At 43.6% G+C, this 26,497-nt stretch overlaps 1 protein-coding gene across 1 annotated transcript in view; it reads right to left on the bottom strand.

Annotated features, from left to right (window-relative positions):
- Window positions 1-26,249, bottom strand: part of EEIG1 (estrogen-induced osteoclastogenesis regulator 1) — a 62,644-nt gene extending 36,395 nt beyond the window's left edge. The window contains exons 1-2 of the mRNA XM_063144505.1: window positions 26,207-26,249; window positions 20,317-21,026 (exon numbers count right to left, since the gene is read on the bottom strand). Of these exons, the coding sequence (XP_063000575.1) occupies window positions 20,317-20,462 (146 nt within the window). The 5' untranslated portion in view covers window positions 20,463-21,026; window positions 26,207-26,249. The remainder of the gene's footprint in view (window positions 1-20,316; window positions 21,027-26,206) is intronic.
- Between the last annotated feature and the right edge of the window lie 248 nt (window positions 26,250-26,497).

The following is a 26,497-nucleotide window of genomic DNA, read 5'->3' as shown; positions in this document are numbered from 1 at the left end:
ATGTGTCTGGGGTGCCCAGACGGCTCGTTCCACTTTTCAAATTCATGTCATGACCTCAAAAAGTGAGAAAAACAAGCAGATGTCTATTCTTAACAGGAAGAGTTAACCAGTGAGGAACGAGGATGTTTTCGAAAGTGCACATGCCACTTCTCCAAGTTGCCCAAGGTGGCATTGCATACATACCGACCAAGATGCAGCTCTCATCACCGCTTACACAAAGCAACTTTTCCAAAGGATTAGCATAAGACAACGCAATAGGCCAAGGATTCTTGAGACTCTCTCACCTTGACTGCCAACTCTAATCTTTGACATAGCTAGTCTGGAATTTAGTTTCTATCCAAGCTACAAAACAAAGTGGTTTAACTGGAACTGAACCAGCTGTTCTTTGTAAAGAGTTCTTCTTAGGCATTTGTCTTGAAACTTAACTCCAGAGACATCATGACAAAAAGAGACAGAATTTCAGGGTAGCCTCCCTTTCAATTGGAAGTTCTGGGAGGGGTGGGGGATCGGAACCTCCAGGAAATTTTTAGCATGATCCCAAAACTCTGGTTAGTTGTAAAGGAAGTCCATTCACCCCAGCTTTAAACGAAAACTTGTTCTGAATTGGGCTGACCACTCTGGTATAGGGCACTTTGCCACCATATTCCCTACCTGCTTGTTTCCCGCCTCCAAGCAGCTCAAAGCCGTACCATGTGAAGTGCTCATATGATCTCCAGGCTCAGACTTGCATAGGTTCAGCACTAGAACTGTATTATATGCCTCCAGAATACTGGAGCTTGGATCTCCCAAGATCAGTGCTAGAGCACAATGCTTCACATGCAGAGGTGTACAAAATTGTGCATGGTGTGGAGAATGTGGATAGGGAGACATTTTTCTCCCTCTGCCATAATACTAGAACCCAATGAGGTCAACTCAAGAAGCTGATTGATGAGAGATTTAGGACAGATGAAAGGAAGTACTTCTTTATACAGCACACATTTGAACTATGGAATTCACTACCACAAGATATGGTGATGGACAGCAATTTGGATGGCTTCAAAAGAGGATTGGATAAATTCCTGGAGAAGTAGGCGATCAATGGCTCCTGATGGCCAAGTGCAACCTCCAGTATCAGAGGCAATAAGCCTGTGTACACTAGTTGTTGGGGAACATGCGTGGGAGGGTGCTGTTGTAGCCGTGTCCTGCTTGTGGTTCCCTGGTCAACAACTGGTTGGCTCCACAATTCAAGAAGGACGCAGTCAAGCTGGAGCGTGTTCAGAGGAGGGCAACCAGGATGATCAGGGGTCTGGAAACAAAGCCTTATGAAGAGAGGCTGAAAGAACTGGGCATGTTTAGCCTGGAGAAGAGAAGATTGAGGGGAGACATGAGAGCACTCTTCAAAGACTTAAAAGGTTGTCCCACAGAGGAGGGCCAGGATCTCTTCTCGATCATCCCAGAGTGCAGGACACGGAATAACAGGCTCAAGTTAAAGGAAGCCAGATTCCAGCTGGACATCAGGAAAAACGTCCTGACTGTTAGAACAGTACGACAATGGAACCAGTTACCTAGGGAGGTGGTGGGCTCTCCCACACTAGAGTCATTCAAAAGGCAGCTGGACAACCATCTGTCAGGGATGCTTTAGGGTGGATTCCTGCATTGAGCAGGGGGTTGGACTCTATGGCCTTGTAGGCCCCTTCCAACTCTGCTATTCTATGATTCTATGATTGTCTGAACAGAGTGCTGGACTAGATTGACCTTTCTGTAAACCGCCCAGAGAGCTCTGGCTATGGGGGCAGTATATAAGTGTAATAATAATATTTATTTAGTATCACCCTGCCAGAAACCTTGTGGAGAGCCACCTTCAGTATAGGCAGTACTGGCTCGGTGGATGACAAGTAGTCTGATCTTGTATAAGGGGAGCATCCTATGTTTTACTCCAAGTCCAACACTCAATCCCAAGGCTGTTGAACCTCTTTCAGACCAAGGGCCAAATTCTATTTTGGAGAAGCTCTTGGGATCCACATTCCAGTGGTGGCCAAAAGGAGGGAGGCCAGAAATACCAGCATATATTATCTTAAAGTTTTTAGTGCCAGTAACTAAGCCTTAGTTTAGTTAATCAAGGGAGGTGGCCTTTTGGGCACCTTTGGAGAGCCAGATCAGGATCAAAGCCAGGCCAGATTTGGCCAGAGGTTTCAGACCCCTGCTCTATTCATTCCCTTTACATTTATATTCTACCTTTCTTCTGTGGAGCTCAGGGTGGTGTACATAGTTCTCCCCTCCCCGCCACAATAACCCAGTGAGATAGGTTAGGCTGAGAAATAATTCTTGGACCGCTGTCACCCAACAAGCTGCGGCTGCAGGAAGATTTGAACCCTAGTCCAACACTCTAACCCAGATGTGAGCAACTTCAAGAAGTTCAGTGATCTTGTTCTCCGCCTGGATCCCTCCGCAGGCCACACACCTCCTCCATTTTAAAATGATATATGGACTACTCAAAGAGCAAAACAGCTTCAAAATGGCCACTCTGGAGGCCATTTTGTTTTTTACAAAATGGGGGGCAGCGGAGGTGCAGTAGGGGCCACATTTAGCCATGGTCCACAGTTGTCCACACCTCCTCTAACTATTACACTGCACTAGCACTCACTGTCTTTCACACACACACACACACACACACACACACACACACACACATCCCCCATCTTTAACATGCTCTCCACATTTTGAAGGAAGCAGCCATTCATTCCAACTTATCTGCACCCAGGGCAAAACTCTATACATCCAGTCCTAGCTAGGGTATTGATGCAAGGATTCAGGGGTTGGGTGACATAATAAAAAGTCTCAGGGTTGTCCACCATGACAATTAACTTACCTTCCACATATGTTCAGGACATTTCCAGTATACTTTCTGGTCTGAGATTTTGAATACCATAAATCTAGACTACAGCTCCCATCAGTCCCAGCCAGCATAGCCAATTGTCAAGGAGTGCAAGAGTGGCAGTCCAAAACATCTGGAGGGCACCAGCTTGCCTATTCCTGCTATAAGCGTAGGACACGGAAGTTTGAGATAGAACTAATCACAAAAGCCTAGAATACAATGGCAAGGCTCTGGATTAAAAGCATTTTGTCTTGGCCATAAGACGTACTCACGACACAACCAGTCAAACTAAAAAGTCATTCATTTATGACTTCAATCACGTCATCTAAGACAAAACAGCCAAACTCAACAGATGAACATTCAGCTGTTTCATTCTCTTCATGTTGTTTCTTTCCCAGAACACTGCAGCAATTCTCGAAGTAAAAAAAGAAAAAGAAAAAAGCCATTTCTATAATGAAAAGGGAATGGCTCAGACACAAATGATGTAAACCTTGTTTTCCAGTCAAATTTGAATTCAATTGTTGATACAAGCAACACTCAGATGTTCCAGTAAGCATTTATTGAAGGTCACTCTATCGAGTTACTCCGTCCCCCTACCCAAGAAGTTACACTCATGCTTTCCTAACCCACGCAGCTACTGAACCTTCTCAATCCCATGCTTCAGACAACTCAGTTCTGTAGTTGATTGTTCCAAATGCCCACACATCATCTTCTGACAGATCTAAAAGGCCATATAGAATGCCAAACACGGAATGAGATTTGCAAACACCTTTGTCCAACACAACTTTAGTGGAAGACCATCAGTACAGACTCTACCAGGATAGGGCCTCAGAAGACTTAAGCAGTGCAGCTGAGGTCAGACAAACACTGGGGCATGAAATGTATTAAGATACCGTATTTCTTCGATTGTAAGACACCATCGATTGTAAGACGCACACTAATTTCAGTACCACCAACAGAAAAAAAAAAACCTAAGACACACCTGCGATTCTAAGACGCACCCCATTTTTAGAGATGTTTATATGGGAAAAAGTGTGTCTTAGAATCGAAGAAATAGGGTAATACTTCAACAATGATAACGCACACAGCACTAGCAGCCCATCTGAACTTGATTATCTGCCATTTGTAAACAGACAATGACTGCTAAGGAAACAATGAATAAGACACATACTGCGGAAGGTGGGTGAGGGATGAACTGGGAGTGTATAGCTGGGGAAAAAGGAGGGCAAGGGGAGACATGATGGAGGTGTACAAAACTATGCAATGGTGTGGAGAATGTGGATTGGGATAATTTTTCTCCCTCTCCCATAATACTAGAACCCAAAGGAGTCATCCCATGAAGCTGATGGGTGGGAGATTTAGGACAGATCAAAAGAAGTAACTTCTTCACACAACACACAGTTAAACTATGGATTCACTACCACAAGATGCAGTGATCGCCACCAGTTTGGACGGCTTCAAAAGGTGGTTGGATAAATTCCTAGAGGACTGCACTAGATGGACCCTTGGTCTGATCCAGAATGGCTCTTCTTATATGCCAAATGCAGTAATTGTTCACTATTACTGTAGCTTCATTATAAGAAACAGTGTTAATTTTTTTAAAGGATCATCTTTGGAAATGGACAAGTCACATCTATCTTGCTTCTACAATTGTAAATCAGCACTTCTTGGGTGTTACAGGATTGGCTTAGAGGGTTTGCAACCAGGTGCTGGATAATCTGCAACCAAGGATATATAATCGCTATTCAAACTACCATAAAACTACTGCACCAAAAGAGGATTAGCAAGACCTGGTCACATACACACATACAGGATCCATTCAGAAAACACCTTAATCCACGGCTTCAACCACAGAGGTTAAGGCAGAAAGCCAGGCTGTGTTCAAAAGACACCTTAAACCACGGCTTTAACCACGGTGACTTAAGGCAAAAAGTTTAAGCCATGGTTTAAGGTGTCTTCCGAACACGGCCTCGCTTTCTGGCTTAACCACCATAGTTAAAGCCATGGTTTAAGGTATCTTTTGAACAGGGCTGATAAATATTACAGAGGCTAGGGCAAGGCATTGCAGGAGTTAACAGATTATGAGTTATGATCAACTGCTACCAGGGGGAGCTGAAGCGCAACATGATTGGGATGGGTGGGCAGCTCAAACCAAAGTCTTATTGCCACATCTACAGAAAGAACATGGATTGCTTTTGGTCAGAGGCCAGGGATGTTTGCCAGAGAGAAATATCACAAGGGTCACAAAGTGAGCTCATGCTGCAGTTCAAGGCAGTTGAGCCTCAGTAGAAGCTCAGCAATAGTTGGGCAGACAACACACTGTTATTGAGAAATGCACCCAGAACTTTCTGCAAAATAGCTCAGCACCTCACAGCGTTGAAAATAAGACCACCAATACTTACTTGTCTGAGATGAGCACAAAAGGGGCTATTTTACAAGCTTATACTTAGAATATAGCTATCTCTATTTTCTAGGAACAGTTTCTTTTTCTAGTATTCTATCCCTGGTAAATAAGTACCTATTTTTGCCTTTTAGAGATGTCATATTAAAATGTTCATGTGCGAGTTCCTGGAATTGTCAGTCTTTAGTAATTAATTCTCCCGATATTTGTCTTGCAAGGGAATTAGATGTATCTTGTGTCGAGTGCATGTGCATATAAATACATGCACTTGAACAATAAGGCATGAGGCAGCACACACACACAGCCTGCATGGTGCATACGTGGGTGTAATGACACCTGATATAAGAACTGAGGAATTACAAGCATGTTCCTATTTGTATTTTATTTATCTATTTATTATATTTGTATGCTGCTGCATAATGAACTTTCAATAAACATAAAAACAACATAGAACATTAAACCATAGTGTCAAAAGCAACATAGAATATGACGAAAGAGGAAACCTTACAGCACCCCAAAACAGAACAGACTGTAAAATTGAGAGGTCCAAACTACATGCATTGTTTGAAAGGCCTTGGGGACCAGAAAGGTCTTTGCTCGGTGCCAAAAAATCTAGAGTTGGCGTCAGATAAACCTCTTTCGGAAAGGTGTTTCAGAACTGAACTGTCACTAATGAAAACACCCTCATCTTGGGAGTTACCCGCTTCATTTAGCAGAGGTACTTGAAGTAGGGCCTCTGAGGAAGATCTGAAGATTTGTGTAAGTACATATGCAAGAAAGTAGTCTTCTAGGTAACCTGTTTGCAAACCGTTTAGATGAGAACATGAATGTCAGTATTTCACTATCTGTTCAGGCTGCCTATAGCTTTCTAGGAACAATTCAAACTTGCCTGTAAAGCTCAAAAAGTCTGAGTCTGATATTATCTAGAAAATGGTGTTTTCCTCTACATTCCATTGTGGATTCCAGGGATGATCAGGAATGCCCTCTTGAGTTTGCTATCTAAATATCAATTTTGAAATGCCCCCCCACAAAAAACAATAAGTATTCTTTGAAACCATCCCACAAGTGATAAAAGCCTTCTCCAAGGAGACACAACCCAGCCTTCTTTTGGGAAAGTTACTTAAAATATCATTTGCATCAACTTTGGGTCAATAGAATGATTTCGGGTTTATTGGTAGGTAACATACTGTATTTCTTCGATTGTAAGACGCACACTAATTTCAGTACCACCAACAGGAAAAAAAAACCCTAAGACACACCCGCGATTCTAAGACGCACCCCATTTTTAGAGATGTTTATATGGGGGGAAAAGTGTGTCTTAGAATCGAAGAAATAGGGTATTTTGTTTTATTTTGATTTTAATAAATAGCTCATCTATGTTCTTGTTTTAAATTGTTACCTTTAGGCCTTCCAAATAGGATCATGTGTACTTAAAAAGCTGACAAACCAAGGTGAATCAAAAAGAAGAATTGATTAAGCATTGCAGATTTAATAAATAGCATTCGCCTTTAGTCAATGTTGACACACGATGAACAATTCACAAAATAGGTGTGTTCACAGAAGATCACACCCTGTTATTTGGGATCTGGAGCAGCTACCACCTCCTTGCAGCATACTCACAATCATAAAAGCAGGTTAGAATGCTGCTCTCTCAAACAAATCGATGAATACAGCAAGTGTTTCTTTTACGTCCTAACCTCTTCACAAAAAGGGTGGCTAAGAAATGATAAGGAGCAACTACTCCAAGGTAGAACATCTTGCTATGCATTCTACAAGACCAAACTAGGTAGTTAAGAGGCAGTCGCCTCATTTATTGGTCAAATTGGATAATGGGATGAACTGGAAGGAGAAAGGGGCAAGATGTTTTAAGAGCATTAGGTGAAAGCTTTGTAGGCACTTATTTTCTTATAGGTAGATCCATTCTGAAAATTGGGATTTGGCTTCTAGAATTAACAAGCATTCCTGAAAAGCAAAAGGCTACTGTTGGGAGCTTAACATACTGAGCTACTGTCTATGCATGTCACTGTTAGAGCAGTACGACAATGGAACCAGTTACCAAGGGAGGTTGTGGGTGTTATGTCTAACCCTATTGCCCCTGTTTTGGGAGAAGGTGTTTCAGGTAATCAATCAGAATCAGCCTCGGACCTAGAGGATGTGGCGCCAGACACCAGCCAGCCTGTACCAGTGGAGGAGGAAGCTCTCATGGGCGATTCCCCAGCTGGGAGTCAGCCCTCTCCAGAGCTTATCTCCTCAAGGCCAAATCCTACACACTCAGTGGGAAGTGAGCTTTCTTCCGGAGAAGACTGCCCTGACAAACTAGCTGATGCTAGGGTCCGCCGGAAGCTAAAACGCACAGAGCAGAAGGAAGGCGTGAGAAAGTCAATCCGACTAGGATTGCGCCAGAACCTGCCTCCACACCAAGCTCTCTGAAGTTACATGCGTTTGGGAAGAGGCTCCCTGTTCTCCTTAGTCGGACAATTGTCTCGCTTAATTTGCATAATTTTGCCTAGGGGGAAGTTTCCAAGAGATTAGACTCTCTTCAGGTAGGAGAGATGTTTGCTGCTTAATAAAAGCTCTGTGGATTACCTAGAAGATCTCATCATTTGTCTCCCATCAAAAGCAAGAGCTTTGTGAGAAACACGACAGTGGGCTCTCCCACACTAGAGGCCTTCAAGAGGCAGCTGGACAACCATCTGTCAGGGATGCTTTAGGGTGGATTCCTGCATTGAGTTGGTGGTTGGACTCGATGGCCTTATAGGCCCCTTCCAACTCTACTATTCTATGATTCTAAGAATAGCTGAAGTCGGGAGTAGGAAACTATTCAATTTCCAGTGTGTTCACAAATTATTTGTTAATTTTGTTACTCGGAACATCACATTCAATCCAGTTCTGCATACCATAGAACAGATGGGAACAAGGCATTTGGGTCTTATTACTCCATTCTGTATGTTTTAGTTAGGCTACCTGTTTGCTTTTGGCCCCCATTCAAGGTGCTGGTTTTGGCCTTTAAAGTCCTAAATGGCTTGGGACCACATTGGGGCTGTTCAAACGACACGCTAAGCCATGGTTAGGCTGCTAACCCTTTTGCAGCAAATGTTTAGGCCTCTCTCCTAAGTGATTTAAGGTGCAATCCTATGCAAGTTTAGACAGAGAAAAAGCCAACCATTCCCAGCATCCATCTTATCCCAGGCAGATCAAGTGCTTGCACCCATAGCACTGACTGCTAAGACCCAGCAGGGCATCCTGCTTTTCAATTGGAATTTTGCTTGTAGGTCCGGCCTTCAAACAACATTGCAGCCAAGCATATATTGTTCTACTCCCTCCACCAACATCTCTCTCTCTCTCTCTCTCTCTCTCTCTCTCTCTCTCTCTATCTCTCTCTTTTTTTTAGTAATTACTTCCAGACCTGGGGTTTGAGTAAACATACTGGCTGGGCTCTGTTTTAATTGTCTCCTTCAGCCATGATGAGACCTAACCCATTTTTACTTGACAGACTAAAATGAGGGAGAGAACCTCTTTTGTAAGGTCCTCTTCCTACTCACTGTTGTTCCCAATTCACCTCTGGGACATGCAAAGGAATAGAGCCTGAGCATCTTGCCCGAGTGCAAGGCTAGATCCATACCTGTGGTGAACTTTCCCCCTGCTTTTATCTCTGAAGTTACACTGCTTAAATGGAGACTAAGACAGGAAACATAACTTGCATTATATAAGAGGAGTTATACATATAAGCCCTGATTAAACAAGAGGTTCACTCTCCACCCTGCTTAGGCATGTCCCATCCAGCGTCACTGCCAGGCACTGCCCAAGACCAACATCACATTGAACCCATCACCTTATTATCAGCATTCATCACATTGCACCCTTACTGTGCAACACAGAACGCAGTTCATGAGGGGTAGGGGAGAGTCTTAGCAGCAACCAGCATTTCTAACACTGTCAAGAGTTCTTCAGCAAAGCAAGATACAGAAGCGTTAAGACGTTGACTTGGAATTCTGTTCTGCCCTGCTTAGCAAACATCTATTCAAGGGCACCAATTGTTTCTTGTGGCACTGTTGAGTTGCATTATTTTGACAATTCCTCCCTATTATTTCAGAAGGATGCCAGCTGCATGGTGCTTAAAGGCCCGCCAAATTCAGAACACCTCTACTCTTTGTGTACAGCAACACATGCCTGCATCCTAAAATTCAAGGCCAATTCCATTTTTACGTATTCCCACCAGCTTTTTAAAAACATGAGTAGGGACGCAGACAGATGTTGGTAAGGTAACAGAAGATACATTTCTAACATTTTAACAACTAGATGGAATTGAGGTGGCTTGAGTTGTTCTGTGACATACATCTCATTTGTGTCTTGTTGTGATATTACAAGGTTGATGTTCTGAGCACTTCCCTGTGGGAGATCTCAGACATACAAGGAAGAAAGTGCAATATGTTGCAAGTGATTCTCCATTCCATCAGTATATAGTTCTATGGGGTACACACAAGCCAGTAAGAATACTGTGTGCAGTTCCAGTCACCCAGCCTCAAAGGCAGCTGTAAAAACATACACAAGGGGCAACTTATTTATTACATTTTTATACCGCCCAATAGCCGAAGCTCTCTGGGCGGTTCACAACTTTCAATTGGCAGCCTCATATGCACCTGAAAAGCTGATCTGGAGGGCTGTGGGACCTTTTAGAATGGGGAGGGGGGCTGCAGGAAGAAGAGAAGTTGGCAAAATTGCCTTCCCCCTACCAGCAGCAGGATCCTCTGCTGAATCTTGCTATTACCCAATGGGTTCCTTTTGTTCACGGGCACCCAAGTTAGAATCCAAGCCATTGTAACAATTTTACCTGGGAAGTCTTCATTTGTTACAAGCCGGTTATTTAACGTATGTATTCTTATAATTAGTAATGTATACTTCAAGAGAGAATAAGGGGGAAGACACGATGGAATCTAAAAGCATAAATAGCAAAGATAATTGAATAGGGGAATTAGTTTCACACAACACTGGAACTTTTGTCACCCAAGCTAAAGTGATTGGCAGTAAGTTAAGCACTTCTTCACACAAAGCTTAATTTACTTAGGAAGCTATCCAACAAGAGTGACATAATTTCAAAGGGACGAGTTAACCACGTGTTTAAATCTCTCCTATTGAGATCAATGGTGCTTAAAAGTGCTTAATTTGGCCAGGTATGCCCTTAATTCATAATCCTAAGACTGGTAATGGCCACAAGCATAGGTGACGCTTAAAAATAAATATAGTTCTATCAACAGCTATTAGCCATGGTGGCTAACGCTTAAACCTTCGTTACCAGAAACACACTCTCACTAATTACCAGACACAGAGGACAACAGGGAATGGCTACACAAGTTCCCAAGGCATCTTGGTTGGGAGACATTGTATTTCTTTAGTCTGATCCAGCAAGGCAACTTTTACTTACAATGACAGTGTTCACACAACACGCCAACTCACGCTCAGTGTTTGAGCGTGGGTTGTTGTTGAACCATGGGTTGTTTGCTGAAACGTGGGTTATCGTGTTGTCTGAACCCAGGACTTTCCCCACAGGGTGACTTGTTAACCATGCAGTGTGGCCCGTTAACCACCCTGACCAGCCCAACATCAAACCATGGGTTCTTAAAGTGGCTTGTTCAAGAAAAATAAGCCACACTGCATGGTTAACAAGCCATCCTCTGGAAAATGTCCTGGGTCCAGACAACATGCTAACCCACAGCACTGAATTTGGGTTAGCATGTTGTGAGAACTCAGTCAAAGGCACTTAAAGAAGCTGATGGAGCTCATACTTTGGAAGGACTGTCAAAATCACTGAACTATCAGCCCTTCTTGTTTTAGTTAATGTCCTCCAGTTCTTTGGTTTTATGGGTTTAATGAACTTGAGTAGCCTTTAGAAAAGATGACTGTACATTACATTTTTTTTAGCATAGCTTCACAGATCTGATGAGGGAGGTGGGGCTCATAACAAGCATGTGGAAAGAGAAACAGACACTACAGAAACAATTTTGTTTCCTGCACCTCCATGACAAATTCACTCCCTCGCTTGCACAAACTAAACTATTCATTGTGTGAACGTAAGTACAACTGTTTCTATCTAGTGCGAAGAGTCTCAAAACCTAGGCCATACATGAGATTCAGGGTACTGCTGAATGGTACCACATTGAGATTAGATCACAACGATGAACCATGGTATGTGCTCTGGCTGTAACAAGTCAATGGGCAAAGAGCAAGTTTTCTGGAACAGGAGTAGAGTCCATGGATAATGGTTTCATTCTGCAGCAGACACAGATATCCAACTCAGAGACTAACAGTACCAAGCAGGAAGGCGAATGACTGCCAGAAGTCTACCAAGCTTATTGTACAACCTCACTTACACACAGGCATTAACAAGAACTGGTTCCAAGCCCAGTTTTTGTAATGTAATCAGCAGTAAATGGAATTTCTAGCAATCAAGTGGTTAACTGAGGTTTGATGGCTACTGATTTAGTGTTGATGGCCAAAGCCAAGTACTTTTATAACAGCTAGAAAGTTAGTGATGCTGCTGCCAGGGGTCCAGTTAAAGGCACAGAAGTAACCCATATACGTGAGTTGCCGGGGAACATGGGTGGGGGGAGAGTGCTGTTGCATTTGTGTCCTGCTTATGAATATGTGTGGGAAGGATATTAAAGCCACACTGCATCCAGGCCATATCCCTGATCAGGATGGATGCAGCCCAGGTGCAGAGGGTAAGGATGGGCAAATGTGTCAAGCACTATCTTGCTCGGATTTTGTCAGTTTTAAATTTCTTTGGACTCCACATCAGATTTTGATTCCTGCCATCTCTGCGCACAAAAAGTTCTACACATGGCACTTGTGTTCCAGTTTGCATTAAAATACGAGCCTAATGAATTTCTCACCTATTCCTGGAAGAGGGGGAGCTAGGGAGCAGTTACTCTGTATGCTCACCCTGCCTCTTCTTTCTGCGAGGCAAAGATCTGTAAAAGCAAGTTTCTTTTTCACAGCTGGAGATGTGTTCTGCCCTCAAGTTCCCAATATCCTAAAGATTCACCAGCTTTTCCCATTTCCATTGCATACGATGGGCCTAGTGAACTGTCGAGGAGTACCTGATGTTGCAGAATTGCAGAAGCTAAGCAGGTAGGATCAGCCCCTTGGATGGGAAGTCCCTAGGAGCCCTATGTAAAGAGTAAGATATAAATAGTTTCAACTGTGCTTAGGACTGCAGTCTTAGCAGTAGCTGGCAATACTAATGCATCACTGGGTATCTTACCAGGAAAGTGATTGCATCAGAAGTCTAATACTTCTTCCCAGTTTTATCTATGTGGCAGTTACACCCCATGAAGTAAACTGTCTTCCACCACAGATTTTGCTACACTGGTCTTGATCTTGCAGAGGCCAAAACAGAAAAAAAGGAAGTTGAAGCCTATAGGGGCTTATCCTTACATAACAGGATGCAGACCTCTGTAGGGCGGAAATTTGTATCACCCCTTTCACAAAAGGAACAGCACCTCTTCCTATAACCTGCAGCACAGAAAGCTTAGCTCAGAGGACTGAGCAACAGTTTGCATTAGTTTCCGTTTGTCAGGTGCAAGAACCATAGCATGTGATGAAAATGCAATGTAGTGGTCACAGCTGAAGCACAGCTACAGACAGAATATTGTACCAGAGACATTTATACTGCCTACTCTGTTGCTCCGTTCCACATAGCTTTCCCACTTCCCACACTCAACGGAGATGTGTTCTCTCCAAAGCTACTGCCATCTGGACCTTCTCCCTGCCTTGTTTCAAAATTCCACTGGAAAAAGCCCATAGCTATTGTCTTGTTTCTATTGCTAGATTTCTCCCTCTGTTATGCGTTTTATGGGGAAGTGGGGGAGAGAACAGACAGTGTGCACACTGACAGGTGTGGCTGATATAACCTTCTGTGCAAACTACATTCAAAAGCCACCTCAATCAAAGCCGGCCATCCCAACCCATCTCATGTGACTCAAGTACATGCTCCTATTCTAAACTCTTAAAACAGAGGGCATCAGTGTCATGGAAGGCTCTCAAGCTTTTTGATGCAACAAAGCAAGATTAATTTTAAGAATTCAACCCTGAATCAAATTAAATATCTATTTTAAAAAATCGCCTTTCCTGTCATGTTGTATCTTTTAGATTTTAAGCCTCCAAGCAGGGGTTGTCTTATCTCTCAGCTTTGTAAGCTGTTCTAGCAGCCTTTTTGGCTGAAGGGCAAGATAAAAATGCTATAAGTAAAGTAACAAATTAAAATAAACGCCCTGTCTTTGGCTATGCTGGAAGACGTCCTTTCCAATCCAAAAGCCCTGACTTGTGGAGAGGGACTATGGTTATTTAGCAATAGGAGAAAGGTATTCTTGATCTATTTGCCCCAGGTTGTGGAAATAAAATAATTTTGGGGAGCATGCGCTAATTGGCTCTACAAGCTGACAAGTGTTTCTGGCAATTAAAAAAAAAAAAAACACCCAGCAGGGTAACGTATACACCAGTTGGAATCGTGATAATCTTTTGGAGTGGGGCATATTCTGTTAAGACAGAAGAAGCAAGTCGTCATCAGTATGGAGACCTTTGTAACTAAGTCCAATCAAAGTACAAAACAAGAGGCAGTGGGAACATGGACTGTGCCCAACATTTGTAGCAGTCAAGAAGCTGCTAAGTTCCATAGTTCGTTATCCCTTCAGCCCAGGCCTCCAATATCACATGCCTTTTCCCCTCTACCTCTAGGATACCAAATTCTGCATGAAACATGAAGGGGCTGCGCATACTCTATTCCAACTGTACAGTTTACTATATCAGCTGTTTAGAGTGCTTCAAGAGAGACCACAGACAGATATCAGGGAGACAGATGGAAGTTTCATTATGGAAACTCGGCTCCGTACTGTACATCTAATTCTGGGCTTACAAGTTTAAGATAGCTTAGAATCCATTTTACATAGAAGTTTCCCTGCCATCACCTTCAATATCCATCATATCAGAATGATTTTTTCCTCATATTGGTGGATGCAGGGAAGAAAAGAGTCAAGGACAAGCAAGCTCCCATTTCTTCAGTTTCAGAAGTCATGCTACCTAGGTTCTGGTGTATCAGGACTGTCACCCTTAAAAAGGGTTTGGAAAACCTCTTTAGGCACAGAAAACGCTAGGGTGCACTTTGAAGGCAGAGGGATAGGCCTACTATTTGTGGACCTCCTCCACGTTCTGCAATGCATTTGCTGGATTTAGCCTCCAGTGTATAAAAGTGACTGCATTTCAATGATGTTTTGTTATTTCTGTTTTCTTTACTTCTCATCCATGTGGGAATGGGTTTTGCCAAAGCACAGGGAGTTGAGGAAACAGCCTTTCACTTTCATGGTAGCTGATCAAGAATAATAAAATCCCAAGTGAGCAACTTTCACAGGCCAACATATCACACTAGAACATTTTCCTAATAAGCCATAGAGTGCCAAGATAGCCAGAACACCATTTTCGCCACTTCCGTTGGTGTAGTCAACAGATTTTGCTTCACAGGAGACTGAACACAGGTGGCTCACAAACTTGGACAAAAGAGAAGCATCGCTAAAACACAGCACCCACTACAATAAGTGCAACTTCTGCCTTTCTAACAGAGCTAGGGCTGTTAAACACACATATCATGTTTTTCAGTATCAAAGAGAATGCACTCAAAGGGTGCTTTCTGAGGCTCCCTGTTTTGTGTCATGAAAATCAGACTGGAAAAAGTTACTAACTTAAAAAAACGAAAAAAGCACCAAAAAAAAAAGTCAAAATGCCAAACAAACGTGTAGCCAGGGGGAATTATGAACTTTACGATTTATTGTCATTTTGGAATCCGTATTTTTCTGTGATTGTAAGTTTCTGAACTCACGAAATGCCAATACTAGTGCCATAAATAATGCTTTACGCGTGAATGTTCTGTTTTAGAATTTTAAATTTTGTATACTTGTTTTTATCTCAATTTTAGAATTTCTGTAAACCGCCCAGAGAGCCCTGGCTATGGGAGCGGTATATAAGTGCAATAAAAATAAATAAATAGCATGCCAAGCGCAATATTTGCCATTCATCTATAGGAATGAGGTCAGAGTGCATTGCTTTGATAAGCTTATCAGAGACTGCCATACAAACCCAACACTGGTACTGATTTCAACATGACTTGCAGATCTTGGGAGATGACAAGAGTAAGCAGTGAGGAGATATAACAGAAATATCTCCTCACTGTAATGGTGAACTACACCCATTTGTCAGTATGAGGGAAAATGCTTTCCTGAACAACGAAGACCTTAAAACCATCTACAGAATGATAAGTAGACCATCACACAGCAGGCTGCCATTCCACAAGGGCACAGGCCACTCCCATTCGTACTAGAAGTCTAATTTGACTGTAGGAAAGAAAAAGAAAGCAACCACTTACTTTCTAGATGAAAATCAAATACCTAAAACACACTGCTTCAGGGAGTGTGCAAAAGGGCACATTTCTGAGAATCCAGACTTCTTAATCAACTGGAAGTGCTCATGTGACTTGAAGGATGTTACAAATTCCTGACAGTGTTAGATTTTAATGGAAAAGCTTCCCTCCAAGCCACTTTCTGCCTCGTTACAGGAATCATGAGCTAAAAACAAAAAAAAGCTATAAGCAGTACACAGAAAGTGAAGAGTTCGTACTGAGGGCAGCACAGTCCATTCTAGTCCTTGCAATACCACTTCTGTATGCAAGGTTCACCAAATTCAGACAACTACTAACTTGTTCTAGTTTTGAGCATCAAGATTAAGGTTTCCAAGTCCCTTTTTTAATTTCTGGATGCAAAGCTGCTTGGTTAGATTATTCTGATTCTGCTTACACTAGATTACCTGCATGCCTGGTCACATTTCTAATCCCCCCATGCATTTTATGCCCCAGAATGATTTGGATATTGACGTGGAAAAAAGTACTCTCTGTTCAATACCATTTTCTGTCAATCTTTGGCATGAACTCCAGTTACATGGATTTTTAACTCCTTTTACCACTCCCCCAAAGAGTTCTGTGTAACTCAATAACTTGGATATTTTGAAGAGCAGAAACTACCTGAGTGAAAGTAGACCTTGTACATGCTTTCATACTTCACTTTCTTTTATACTTTGCAGGACACCCTCCCCACACACAAATGAATACACTCAGCAGCTTAGCAGGTAGAACAAATATCTCTTGCCAATAGTCATGAAAACACAGTATATTGGAAATCCCTTTACCCAAACCAGTTATGTACGTTATTGATCGTACATATTGCTCTATCAGTGTGGATGAACGAACGCTGGTGACCATTTATTCAACCCAGAGTTGAGCAACATATGGCCCTCCAGATGTTTTGGCCTACAATTCCCATCAGCCCTAGCCAGCACAGCCAGTGGTGAGGGATAGTGGGAGTTGTAGTCCAAAACTTCTGGAGGATCACAAATTGCCCAACCCTGATTTAACCCATTGTTTGTTGCCCTATTCCGGGCTTGTCTGACAGATGAATGAACAAACTGTGGTCTGTTTTCTCAATCCCTGGTTTGTTTGTAATGGGCAGAATGTCTGAAGAGGAAAGAACACAGGGAAAGCAATAGAACCTACTAAAATGTTCCATATTTGGATTTGCTTTAAGAGTCTGCTAGCTAGAGAATGAGTATGTGCAGAGCCTGCAGAGTGACATGCAAATCACTAAAGCTTAAAAAGCAACTCAGGTCACTTAAACTGTTGTGGCTAACAGGATTAGTATCAGGCCAAAACATCCTTGGGCTGTTGCAGAAGCCCCAAACAGAGGTAACTGCTGAGGCTGGCTTTGGCCCCAGGCAGGCAGCTGTATCTGTAAGCTTACCACCATAATCAGGCCCGGCCCTAGGACAAGTACCACCTTGGGTAAGGCCTCCCGCCCTACAGTCAGTTTTGCAGGACCACCCAGAGGATTTATGGGGCCTGCCACAGCTGTGATGCCCATCGAGAACAACATTGCTCAAAACCTTGATCTCTCAGCCACTGTGCTACAGTTTGATTTGTACAAACTTCAAAAAGTCATATTCTCAGCAGTGGCAGTGCACTATGCAACACAGCAGAACTATTACAGGTTTTACTTATATCTGTTTTGTTTTGTGGCAGTTCCTATCTTTGGGTAAGCATTCTTTATTTTAGAACACCCATTCTTTTTATCTTTAAAAATAATAAAGGAAAAATTACAAATAAAAAAGGGGATCCAGGTGACCGCTTAGAGCTTATGGCTTTATTTTATTATTACTTATGTAGTGTTTTTAGTGTTTGCAGTACCTGAAGCGTTAAGCGCTCAGTAACGTTGCCTCAAAGTAAAGCTGAGTTCCACTGATTTTTGCCTAGCACAAATGACATCAAAGTGGAAACGGAAAAAGAAACATACTTTAAAGCTAAGTGAAGGAAGATCATTTTTGTAGTTAGTACACAACCAGTAGAACTTTGAAAGAATGGTTACTTGTTTCCCCCCCATTCTAGCTCCCTGCAGACAGTACATTAAAAAAACACAGCCACTGAGCTCAACTTGGTGCCCCCTGAGTGCAGTGTTGTGGGCAACCGTCCAGCTTGCCCACCAGTAAGGCCGGCCCTGCCCATAATGCTCCAAAGCATCGCTATGTTAGGGGCAATGTGGGAAATTAAAATGGCAGGTGGGTCACAGCTGCTAACCACCATAGCCAATTTATATTTTCAAAAGGGGAGGAGTGAGGGCCAGGAGTGAGGGCCAGTTAGGTACCTAAACGGAAAGGCATCCCACAGCACCTCTCCCATGAGACTACGTAGGCAGCTGTATGAATTCAGACCCGGTTTCAAACCCCAAGTTCAGCCAATTATTGGTTGTGCGATATCAGTCAGTACCCAATTTATAAAATAGAGATAGTAACCTAGCTAATCAACTCACAGTAAAAACTTCAAAAGTTTCCCCACAAAAGGGGGGGGAGGCTTAAACTGCATTGAAACAGCTGATACTGATCATGATTTTCTATATTGTTAAGGTCTTGCTAAGGGAGGGGGGGAAAACCGCTCAGAATAAAGTCTAGTTTGGATGTACAGCTAGAACCAGGCCTTAGGGAGCAAGTCGTGGGATCACACCCCCTCCACCACCCTGTCATTCTTGAATTCCCCTAGCTACCATGTACCTAGTTTTGACATCGTGACCATTTCCAACACAGTTTAAAATGGAAACTTTATATACTTCATAACCCACTTTAAGAACCTTGGGGTTTAGGAGCTTCTCTGATTCAGTTTTATTCAGGCTGGTGAAGATCATGTACACCCACAAGCCCATAGGCAAATAGAGGGGGCTGGCAGGGAGGGGAATTTTCACAGAAGAGGTGGAGGAGGGTTGTACAATCCCACAATCCAACCTTTAACCCTGGCTCCTTGTATGGCCAAACGAGAGCCGAGAAGACATTAAGGACAGACCGAGGTGGTGGTGGTGGTGGATTCCTATATGAATGTGATGTCTGAAACTCCTTCAAGGATGCATAGAGAGAGCAAGAGAAGAGTCTGGCTGACAGGACACCAAGGAGCTTAGTTATAAGGGAACAAGTCTCCATATGCTTTCAGTTGGGGCAGACTGCCCAGGGTGGGTGAGTAGGCTCAATATCCCACTGCCATTTTTCCAGTTTATGAGTAACCCAGCCTACAGAGGGGAAAAATGCATGCATTTGGCTTAAATTAGAGGCAATTTCTCTGCTGGAACACGTCTGCGATCTGCAACAATCACATGCAGAGAGCACTGTTGAACTTCAGCCAGCAAAAGGGGGGGGTGCAGGGGAGCCAGCAGCCACACAAGGTTAGCAGCAGCACTAGCACAAGCAAACACCCGAGCTGCACTCCTGCGTCCAAGGTCAACAAGGAGTACTATGCACAACTTGGAAGCAAGCGCTCAGCCCGATCTAGGTACTGCGGAGATTAATTCCTTCCTCTTCCCAAGCTTTCGCAGGGTTCAAATTCCTCAGATAAGCCGCTTTCACCCAAAGCGAGTCAAACTAAAACGGAAGAATGCAAAAAAGCTGAAGAGTTATGGGGTAGTCAGATGACACTGAAAAATCCAAGCCATAAATTAAGGGGGTCTCTAGTTTCTGAGAGCAGAGCTTCTGGCCTCTGGCTAGTACAGAATGAAGGCTTCTTCCATGAAGAGCCATTCTTGCAATTAAGTTTGCTTTTGTTCCTGTACGCCAGTTTGAAGTGACAAGAACCTCACTTTGTGCCGCTTTATTAAAAACAACAACACAGCTCCCCCCAATAAATAAATAAATCAGATTCTTGCTTTGTGTTAATGCAAGAAAAGATTCTAGAAGTTCCTTGTCGTGAGTAGCTCATGAGCAAGTCCAGGATTGTTTTGGAATTTGTGTTGGCACAGTGCTAGGCGATAATCAATGTGCACACAGTGAACAACAAAAGCAACATTTGATTACCAGGCACTGAGAGACGGGACAGTCCTTTTTTAAAAGCAAGAGCAAACTCGCCTATAAATTAATTGTTAACACAAACAGGAAAAACAGAACACCCGCTATGAAACCAGTTTAGAATTATATTAGTTTACATTTCTATTGCAGCATTTTTGGTCTATTACTCAATTTAAAGGCAACCAAAAAGAGAGAGAACCACACAGCACATGAAGCACAACAGCATTTAAAGCTGTGACTTTTCAAAATGATTCCCAAGTGATGTTCTGTTTACAATACTAGAATAAGCCATTTTGAAGCTCAAAAGGGGAGCAAACAGAGTTATGAAGGAGAAAACTCAAAATAATATTTTCTAGATCTCAGCTTCCTTACTGTGTACCAATACACACGTTCATTACTATGTGTACTCCAGAAATGTGTTCTGGATTGCAAACAACTTTGTTTGCAGACTCTCAGAAAGAGAGCACCCAACCTCCTGAAGAATTTAAGGAGCACATACAGGTTCTCACCCCGCCCCCAAAAAGATGGTGTTTGCACTAGAACAGGTGGGAAGGAGAGGAAGAGAGTTGTAGCCATACACTGAATTGCCCAGCACAACAGAGATCAAATAGGGAGGGAGGTAGAGAAGGGCAGTCCATGGATAACTTCTTACCTGGAAGACAAGGTTGCAAAGTCTCCTCCATCTAGCAGCCTAATTTTGCAGAACAGAACACCATTCACAAAAGGGACTGCGGTCAGCTCCTCTAAAGTGAAACTGGTTTGAAATTTAAACTTCTTTTTCTTCATCAAAAACGCCATGGGCAAATTCAAACAAAGGCCAAAATAAAAAGCCTAGAAACACCAAATTAAAAAAAAAAAGAAGACGCAAGAATAACCAGAGAGCAGCAGCTCTAGATACAAACAATATGGGTGTTTCAAAAGGTGAAACCAAAAAATAAAACTTTTTAAAAAATCCCCAGTGAATCCGATGTACAAAAATAGAGAGAGTTCAGTTGCAATGGCAGCCTAGCTTTAAGTGAAAAATCCTCCTCTCTCTTTGGTGGTCAGATCTGGCTATAGTATCATTGCTGATGAGGATTCCAGGTAAGGAGGAGAGCAGGTTAAGTCTCTGGTTCATCTCCAAGGGGGGGCAAAAGGAAGGTAAAAATCTAAGCTCCAGACCAGCAGGAGCTCTCTTGATTAGAGGCTGTGGTGCTCGGTTTCTCTCAGTGCTCCTCTTGAAAACATTGCTGCCTTGCCTCTGAGCTGGTGTACAGCGTAGTCAATGCTTCACAGTTCCAGTCTCCTCCCCTTGGGCAAAGGCTTCACGTGGATAAGTGCATCAACTGCATACGCTGTGGCTCCCATAGGTTTCTTGTTAGCCTAGGGAAGGGAGCAATGTGGTTAGTCCCAGCCAGTCTTAGCTCTTCCTTCTCTCTCCCCTCCCCCCACCCCCACAGCTAATTATGGATGTCTTATCTCATATCAATCCAAGAAGGAACTCAGGATGCATTCCTCACAGCCCAAATATTATCCTTTCCTGTACATAGCAACTGGCATAACAACAGGCTTGAATATTTTATTTTTATTTTTCTATACTGTGCCACAATGAGATTTTCAGAAGGCATCTTCAATAATCAATCTCATAAAAGGATGGGTGCTGATGCACGCACACGCACGCGCACGCACACACACACACACACACACTTGCAGGCATGCACATTTGTGCAGACACACTCCTCCAGAGAGAAGAATTTTCAAGAGAATAAGTAATAGTCCACAGATGGCTGGTAAAGACCAAGAAAATACATTCCCTACCCCCGTGCTTTTCAACCAGCTTCAGCAAGTACTCACTCTCCCTACAATGAAAAAGAAGGGGAAGGCAAGTAGTTAATTCCTTCAAGGTTTTATAAAACCAAGCTAAAACCAGGCTGCCTTCTCCAAGCCCTTAGACCTGCTTTTAGAGGGATAAGCCTCTGAATTCAATCAGCTGGTTAGTTCTTTGCAGCAGGCAAAGCCGACAGCTGACCGTTGCGCGCACACAGTCGGTTAACAAAAGCGAACTCCGATTAGAAGTTATTGACTGTAATGAGACTATATATGATGAGCTTGCCGATAGTAACATTAAACTTGAGAAATAGTTTTCAAGAACTCCGAGAACTCTGTGTGGCTCTTGAGATTCTTCTAACGTCCATTCCTTCTTCCCCACTCTCTTCCTTGAGGAATGCATCTAAAGTTCAGTGTCTCAAATTCAAATTGATGTCTAGCTATAGACCTTGCCTGCTGTGCTCAGCTCTCTTTCACATAAAGTCACTCTTGGGACTGGGTCTTCCTCCCTGTTCCCTCCCAATGCCCTTGCCATACTCCTAAAACTAATGATGTTGCAAACCCTGTACCAAGCTGGTCTCAACCCCATACAATGAGAACGAAAATGATCCACTTCCCTCTCTTCAAAGATTAGCTTATCTTTGAAGTTCCCAGCTGCATTGCTCTATAGAATAGCCCCCCACACACACACACACAAAGTTGAGAGTTGCCTCAACTCTCCCTCACCCACCTGATCTAGTCTTCCCATTAGACGTTTCAAATGCTTACAGCCCAATCCACCAACAAATTCCATGAAGCGAAACTCGTCTTCCACCCAGAAGTGTTAAACCATAAGACTTGTGAAACAAAATGGTTGGTCTACCTGCAACAGGAATCACCTCTTTCCTACTCATCACCATCTTCTAGTGTTCTCAGGTCTCGCCAGGCTCAGACCTGGCATGGGATGTGGGAACTCAGAAGACAGAATTTGGAATGGTGAGACAGGGGGTGGGAAGAATGACCAGAAACTAAAGGTTTAGGAGTGGAGAAGCCTGATAGAAGAGGTGAAGGCTCCAGCAAAAACAAACCACCAAGCCAACCCTACCATCAACACATAATTTTTTGAGCCATTTCAATACACACTGTACTTCATTTATACAACCTGTATCTCATTCTGATGGATAAGGGGAAAGGCTGGAGTCCTAATGACACACCATGGGGGGAAATAGTCACACACACAGAGTCTTGCCGCTAGACACGGAGAAGACAGACCAGCGTCTGCACTGGCCTACTTCAAGTGAATCACCCTGAGCTCCTGCATCCTAGCGTAATGAAGGAGCTAGCAGAAGAACCCTCAGAACCACTGTCTATTATCTTTGCAAAATCATGAAAGACGGGTGAGGTACCGGACGACTGAAGGGCAAAAAGGAGGAACCTAAGAACTACAGACCAGTCAGTCTGACATCCCTGGACATTTTTTGGAGCAGATCATAAAGAAGTCAGTCTCTAAGCACCTTGAAAACAATGCAGTGATTACTAGAAGCCAACATGGATTAGTCAGGAACAAATCCTGACAGACTAATTTGATATCATTTTTTGATTGGGTAACCTCCCTTGTGGACTGTGGGAATGCTGTGGACGTCATATATCTTGACTTCAGCAAAGCTTTTGACAAAGTGCCCCATGATATTCTGATTAACAAACTTAACTAAAAGTGGCTAGATGGAACAACTATTAGGTGGATCCACAGTTGGCTACAGAATCGGACTCAAAGAGTACTTCTCAATGGAACCTTCTCAAACTGGGGAGAGGCAACGAGTGGGGTGCCGCAGGGCTCAGTCCTGGGCCCAGTGCTCTTCAACACTTTTATTAATGATTTGGACGAGGAGGTGCAGGGAATGCTTATCAAATTTGCAGATGACACAAAATTGGGTGGGATAGCTAACACCCTGGAAGACAGAAATAAACTTCAAAGTGATCTTGCTAGGCTGGAGTGCTGGGCTGAAAACAACAGAATGAAATTTAATAGGGATAAATGCCAAATTCTACATCTAGAAAATAGAAACCAAATGCACAGTTACAAGATGGGGGATACTTGGCTCAGCAATACTACAAATGAGAAGGATCTTGGAATTGTTGTAGATCACAAGCTGAATATGAGCCAACAGTGTGATGTGACTGCAAAAAAAGCTAATACTATTTTGGGCTGCATTAATAGAAGTATAGCTTCCAAATTGCGTGAGGTACTGGTTCCTCTCTATTCGGCCCTGGTTAGGCCTCATCTTGAATATTGCATCCAGTTCTGGGCTGCACAATTCAAGAAGGACGCAGACAAGCTGGAGCATGTTCAGAGGAGGGCAACCAGGATGATCAGGGGTCTGGAAACAAAGCCCTGTGAAGAGGGATTGAAACAACTGGGCATGGTTAGCTTGGAAAAGAGAAGATTGAGGGGAGACATAACACTCTTCAAATACTTGAAAGGTTGTCCCACAGAGGAGGGCCAGGATCTCTTCTCAATCATCCCAGAGTGCAGGACATGGAATAATGGGCTCAAGTTACAGGAAGCCAGATTCCAGCTGGACATCAGGAAAAACTTCCTTATTGTTAGAGAAGTATGGCAATGGAACCCATGACCTAGGGAGGTTGTGGGCTCTCCCACACTAGAGGCATTCAAGAGGCAGCTGGACAGCCATCTGTCAGGGATGCTTTAGGGTGGATTCCTGCACTGAGCAGGGAGTTGGACTCAATGGCCTTATAGGCCCCTTCCAACTCTACAATTCTATGATTCTACTTTGGTGGGATTTCTGCAAATGCTGCTAGTCTGTGAGTATCTTGACCTAATCCAGAGTTGTACTCCTTACTTTCTCAAGCAATATCTGCTATGTAAGGATTACTGAACACAGGTTAGTTATGCCTTAACTGTTATGGTCATCTTGGGCATTTGCTCTTGCTCCCTAAATTTAAACCCCTTGGAGGACAACATGGATTCTAGTACAGAAAACAAGTAGGTCATTACAAGAATGAAGTCAGCTTGTCCTTGTGATACTCCTTTACTTGGAGAACCTGGGAAGGAAGCTAACCTTGAAACATCAGGATCAACCCTTGATTTGAGACTGGGCTCCACTAGCCTCACATACTTGTCTTAAGACAAATCGATTCTGAGAGGGAAAGTATGTTGCAGTGCAATAAAAGACATGTCTACTTCTATTCAACACCCACTGTGCTCAATGGACTTACTCCTAGATAAGTGTATGGAGGACGGCAGTCTTAAATGCAATAATGAGTAAACTCTCTGATATAGTGAGATTTGTTTCACATCCAACATCAACAGCATTGTACAGCTAACCTAAAACAGCAATCCTACATATAAATCCTGTAACATCTGAAAGACTAAGATAAAAATTATTTATGCAACAATAAGTCTTTAAAGTACAATCCAGTCAAAGTAAAGCGCTTTGTGCCCCCACTGATTTCAGCAGGAGAGAGGATTTAATCACTTGCTTAACTCTTCCACAGAAGCTAATGAAAATTAAAGTGCATTACTTTGGCTGGATCATGCCTATATACATAAACATAGTGAAGGTATTACATAAAAGCATACAGACACACACTACACAGTGTGCACACATTCACCCACATACTAAATCTGAACCCAACCCAATGCATGCGTGTGTGTACAGACACACATTCACACATGTATGTGTGTACATATTACATATGCATTTATATACATACACTGGGTTGGATCCAGATTTAGACACATTTGGAATAGACTGGCAGTCTGGTGTAGTGGCTAGAGTGTCGGACTGGGAGCCAGGAGATCCAGGTTCTAGTCCCCACTCGGCCATGAAGCTCATTGCGTCAATTTGGGTCAGTCCCTGACTCTCAACCCGACCTACTTCACAGGGTTGTTGTTTTGAGGATAAAACGGAGAGGAGGATTACGTACGCCGCCTTGAGTTCCTTAAAAAGTAAAGAAGGCGGAATATAAATGCAATCATCATCATCATCATCATCGGGACGTGTTAATCATGGCTAACTTAAGTGCCACTGATTTAAATGGGTCTACTCCAAGTAGGTCTCAGTCTGGATCCAACCCACAATGTTCCAGTGTATATATACATACAACTCCACACATATCTCCTTAGTGGCATAAACATCTTACATAACCCGTGTCTATATCCATGCATGTGTGTGTGTGTGTGTGTGTGTGTGTATACACTCGTACCCCCACATCCAAACATTGAGTGCGTGCACACAAACAAACTTTACACACACGTGTGCTACACATTCACACACACACAGGGAGAGAGGGATAAAGAGGGAGCGCATTTTAAAGGGGGGGGGAGTGTTTACGCCAGTCTGACCCTGGAAAAAGCTCCGCTTGCCCCCCTCCCCATACTTATATTAAAAACAGAAAAACCCTGATTGCAAACTCAGTCCCCCGGAGCACAGCTCTCCCCCCACCCCGACCCATAGGAGCTCCAAATCCCCCTCCCCACAAGTCCCATGGAAAGAGCTCCTCGCGTGCGCCCCTCCTCACGAGACGGACCCCAACCGGGGCTCAAGCCCCCTCTCCACGAGACCCCCCCTCCTTCTCCTCAGAGGCCCCCAGAGCCCCTTCCTCTTCGCCCCTATCCCGCCGACGGGACGAGCTCCTCTCCGCCCCCACAACTACCCACCCGGCCTGAGCCCCTCCGCATCCCCCAAAAGAGAGACACGCAACCGTCCCCTTCCTCGGCGGCGGCTTTTTTTTACCTCAGCTTCTCGCTCTCGGCGGCCCCTCCACCTTCTCCGCCTGCTGGCCCTGCCAGCGCTACGCCAAGTGCGCCCGCTACGCCAACGGCGTAAGGAGGAGGCCGGAGAAGACTGGCGGACGGAAGGAGAGAGAGAAGGGAGCGCAGTAGGGGCAAGTGCGCGTGCGCGTCTCCGTGTATAGTCCAGTCGACGCTCCAAACCCAAGGTGGGCGGGCAGAAAGCGGAGTCCGTCTGAAGTGATAGGGCCAAAAAAAAAGGGGCGGGAAAATATTCGGGGCCCGATTGGATGGG

The sequence above is a fragment of the Elgaria multicarinata genome, chromosome 19 (assembly GCF_023053635.1).
Source record: "Elgaria multicarinata webbii isolate HBS135686 ecotype San Diego chromosome 19, rElgMul1.1.pri, whole genome shotgun sequence".
Classification (NCBI taxonomy): domain Eukaryota; kingdom Metazoa; phylum Chordata; class Lepidosauria; order Squamata; family Anguidae; genus Elgaria; species Elgaria multicarinata.
This window is presented reverse-complemented; position numbering and strand designations above follow the sequence as displayed.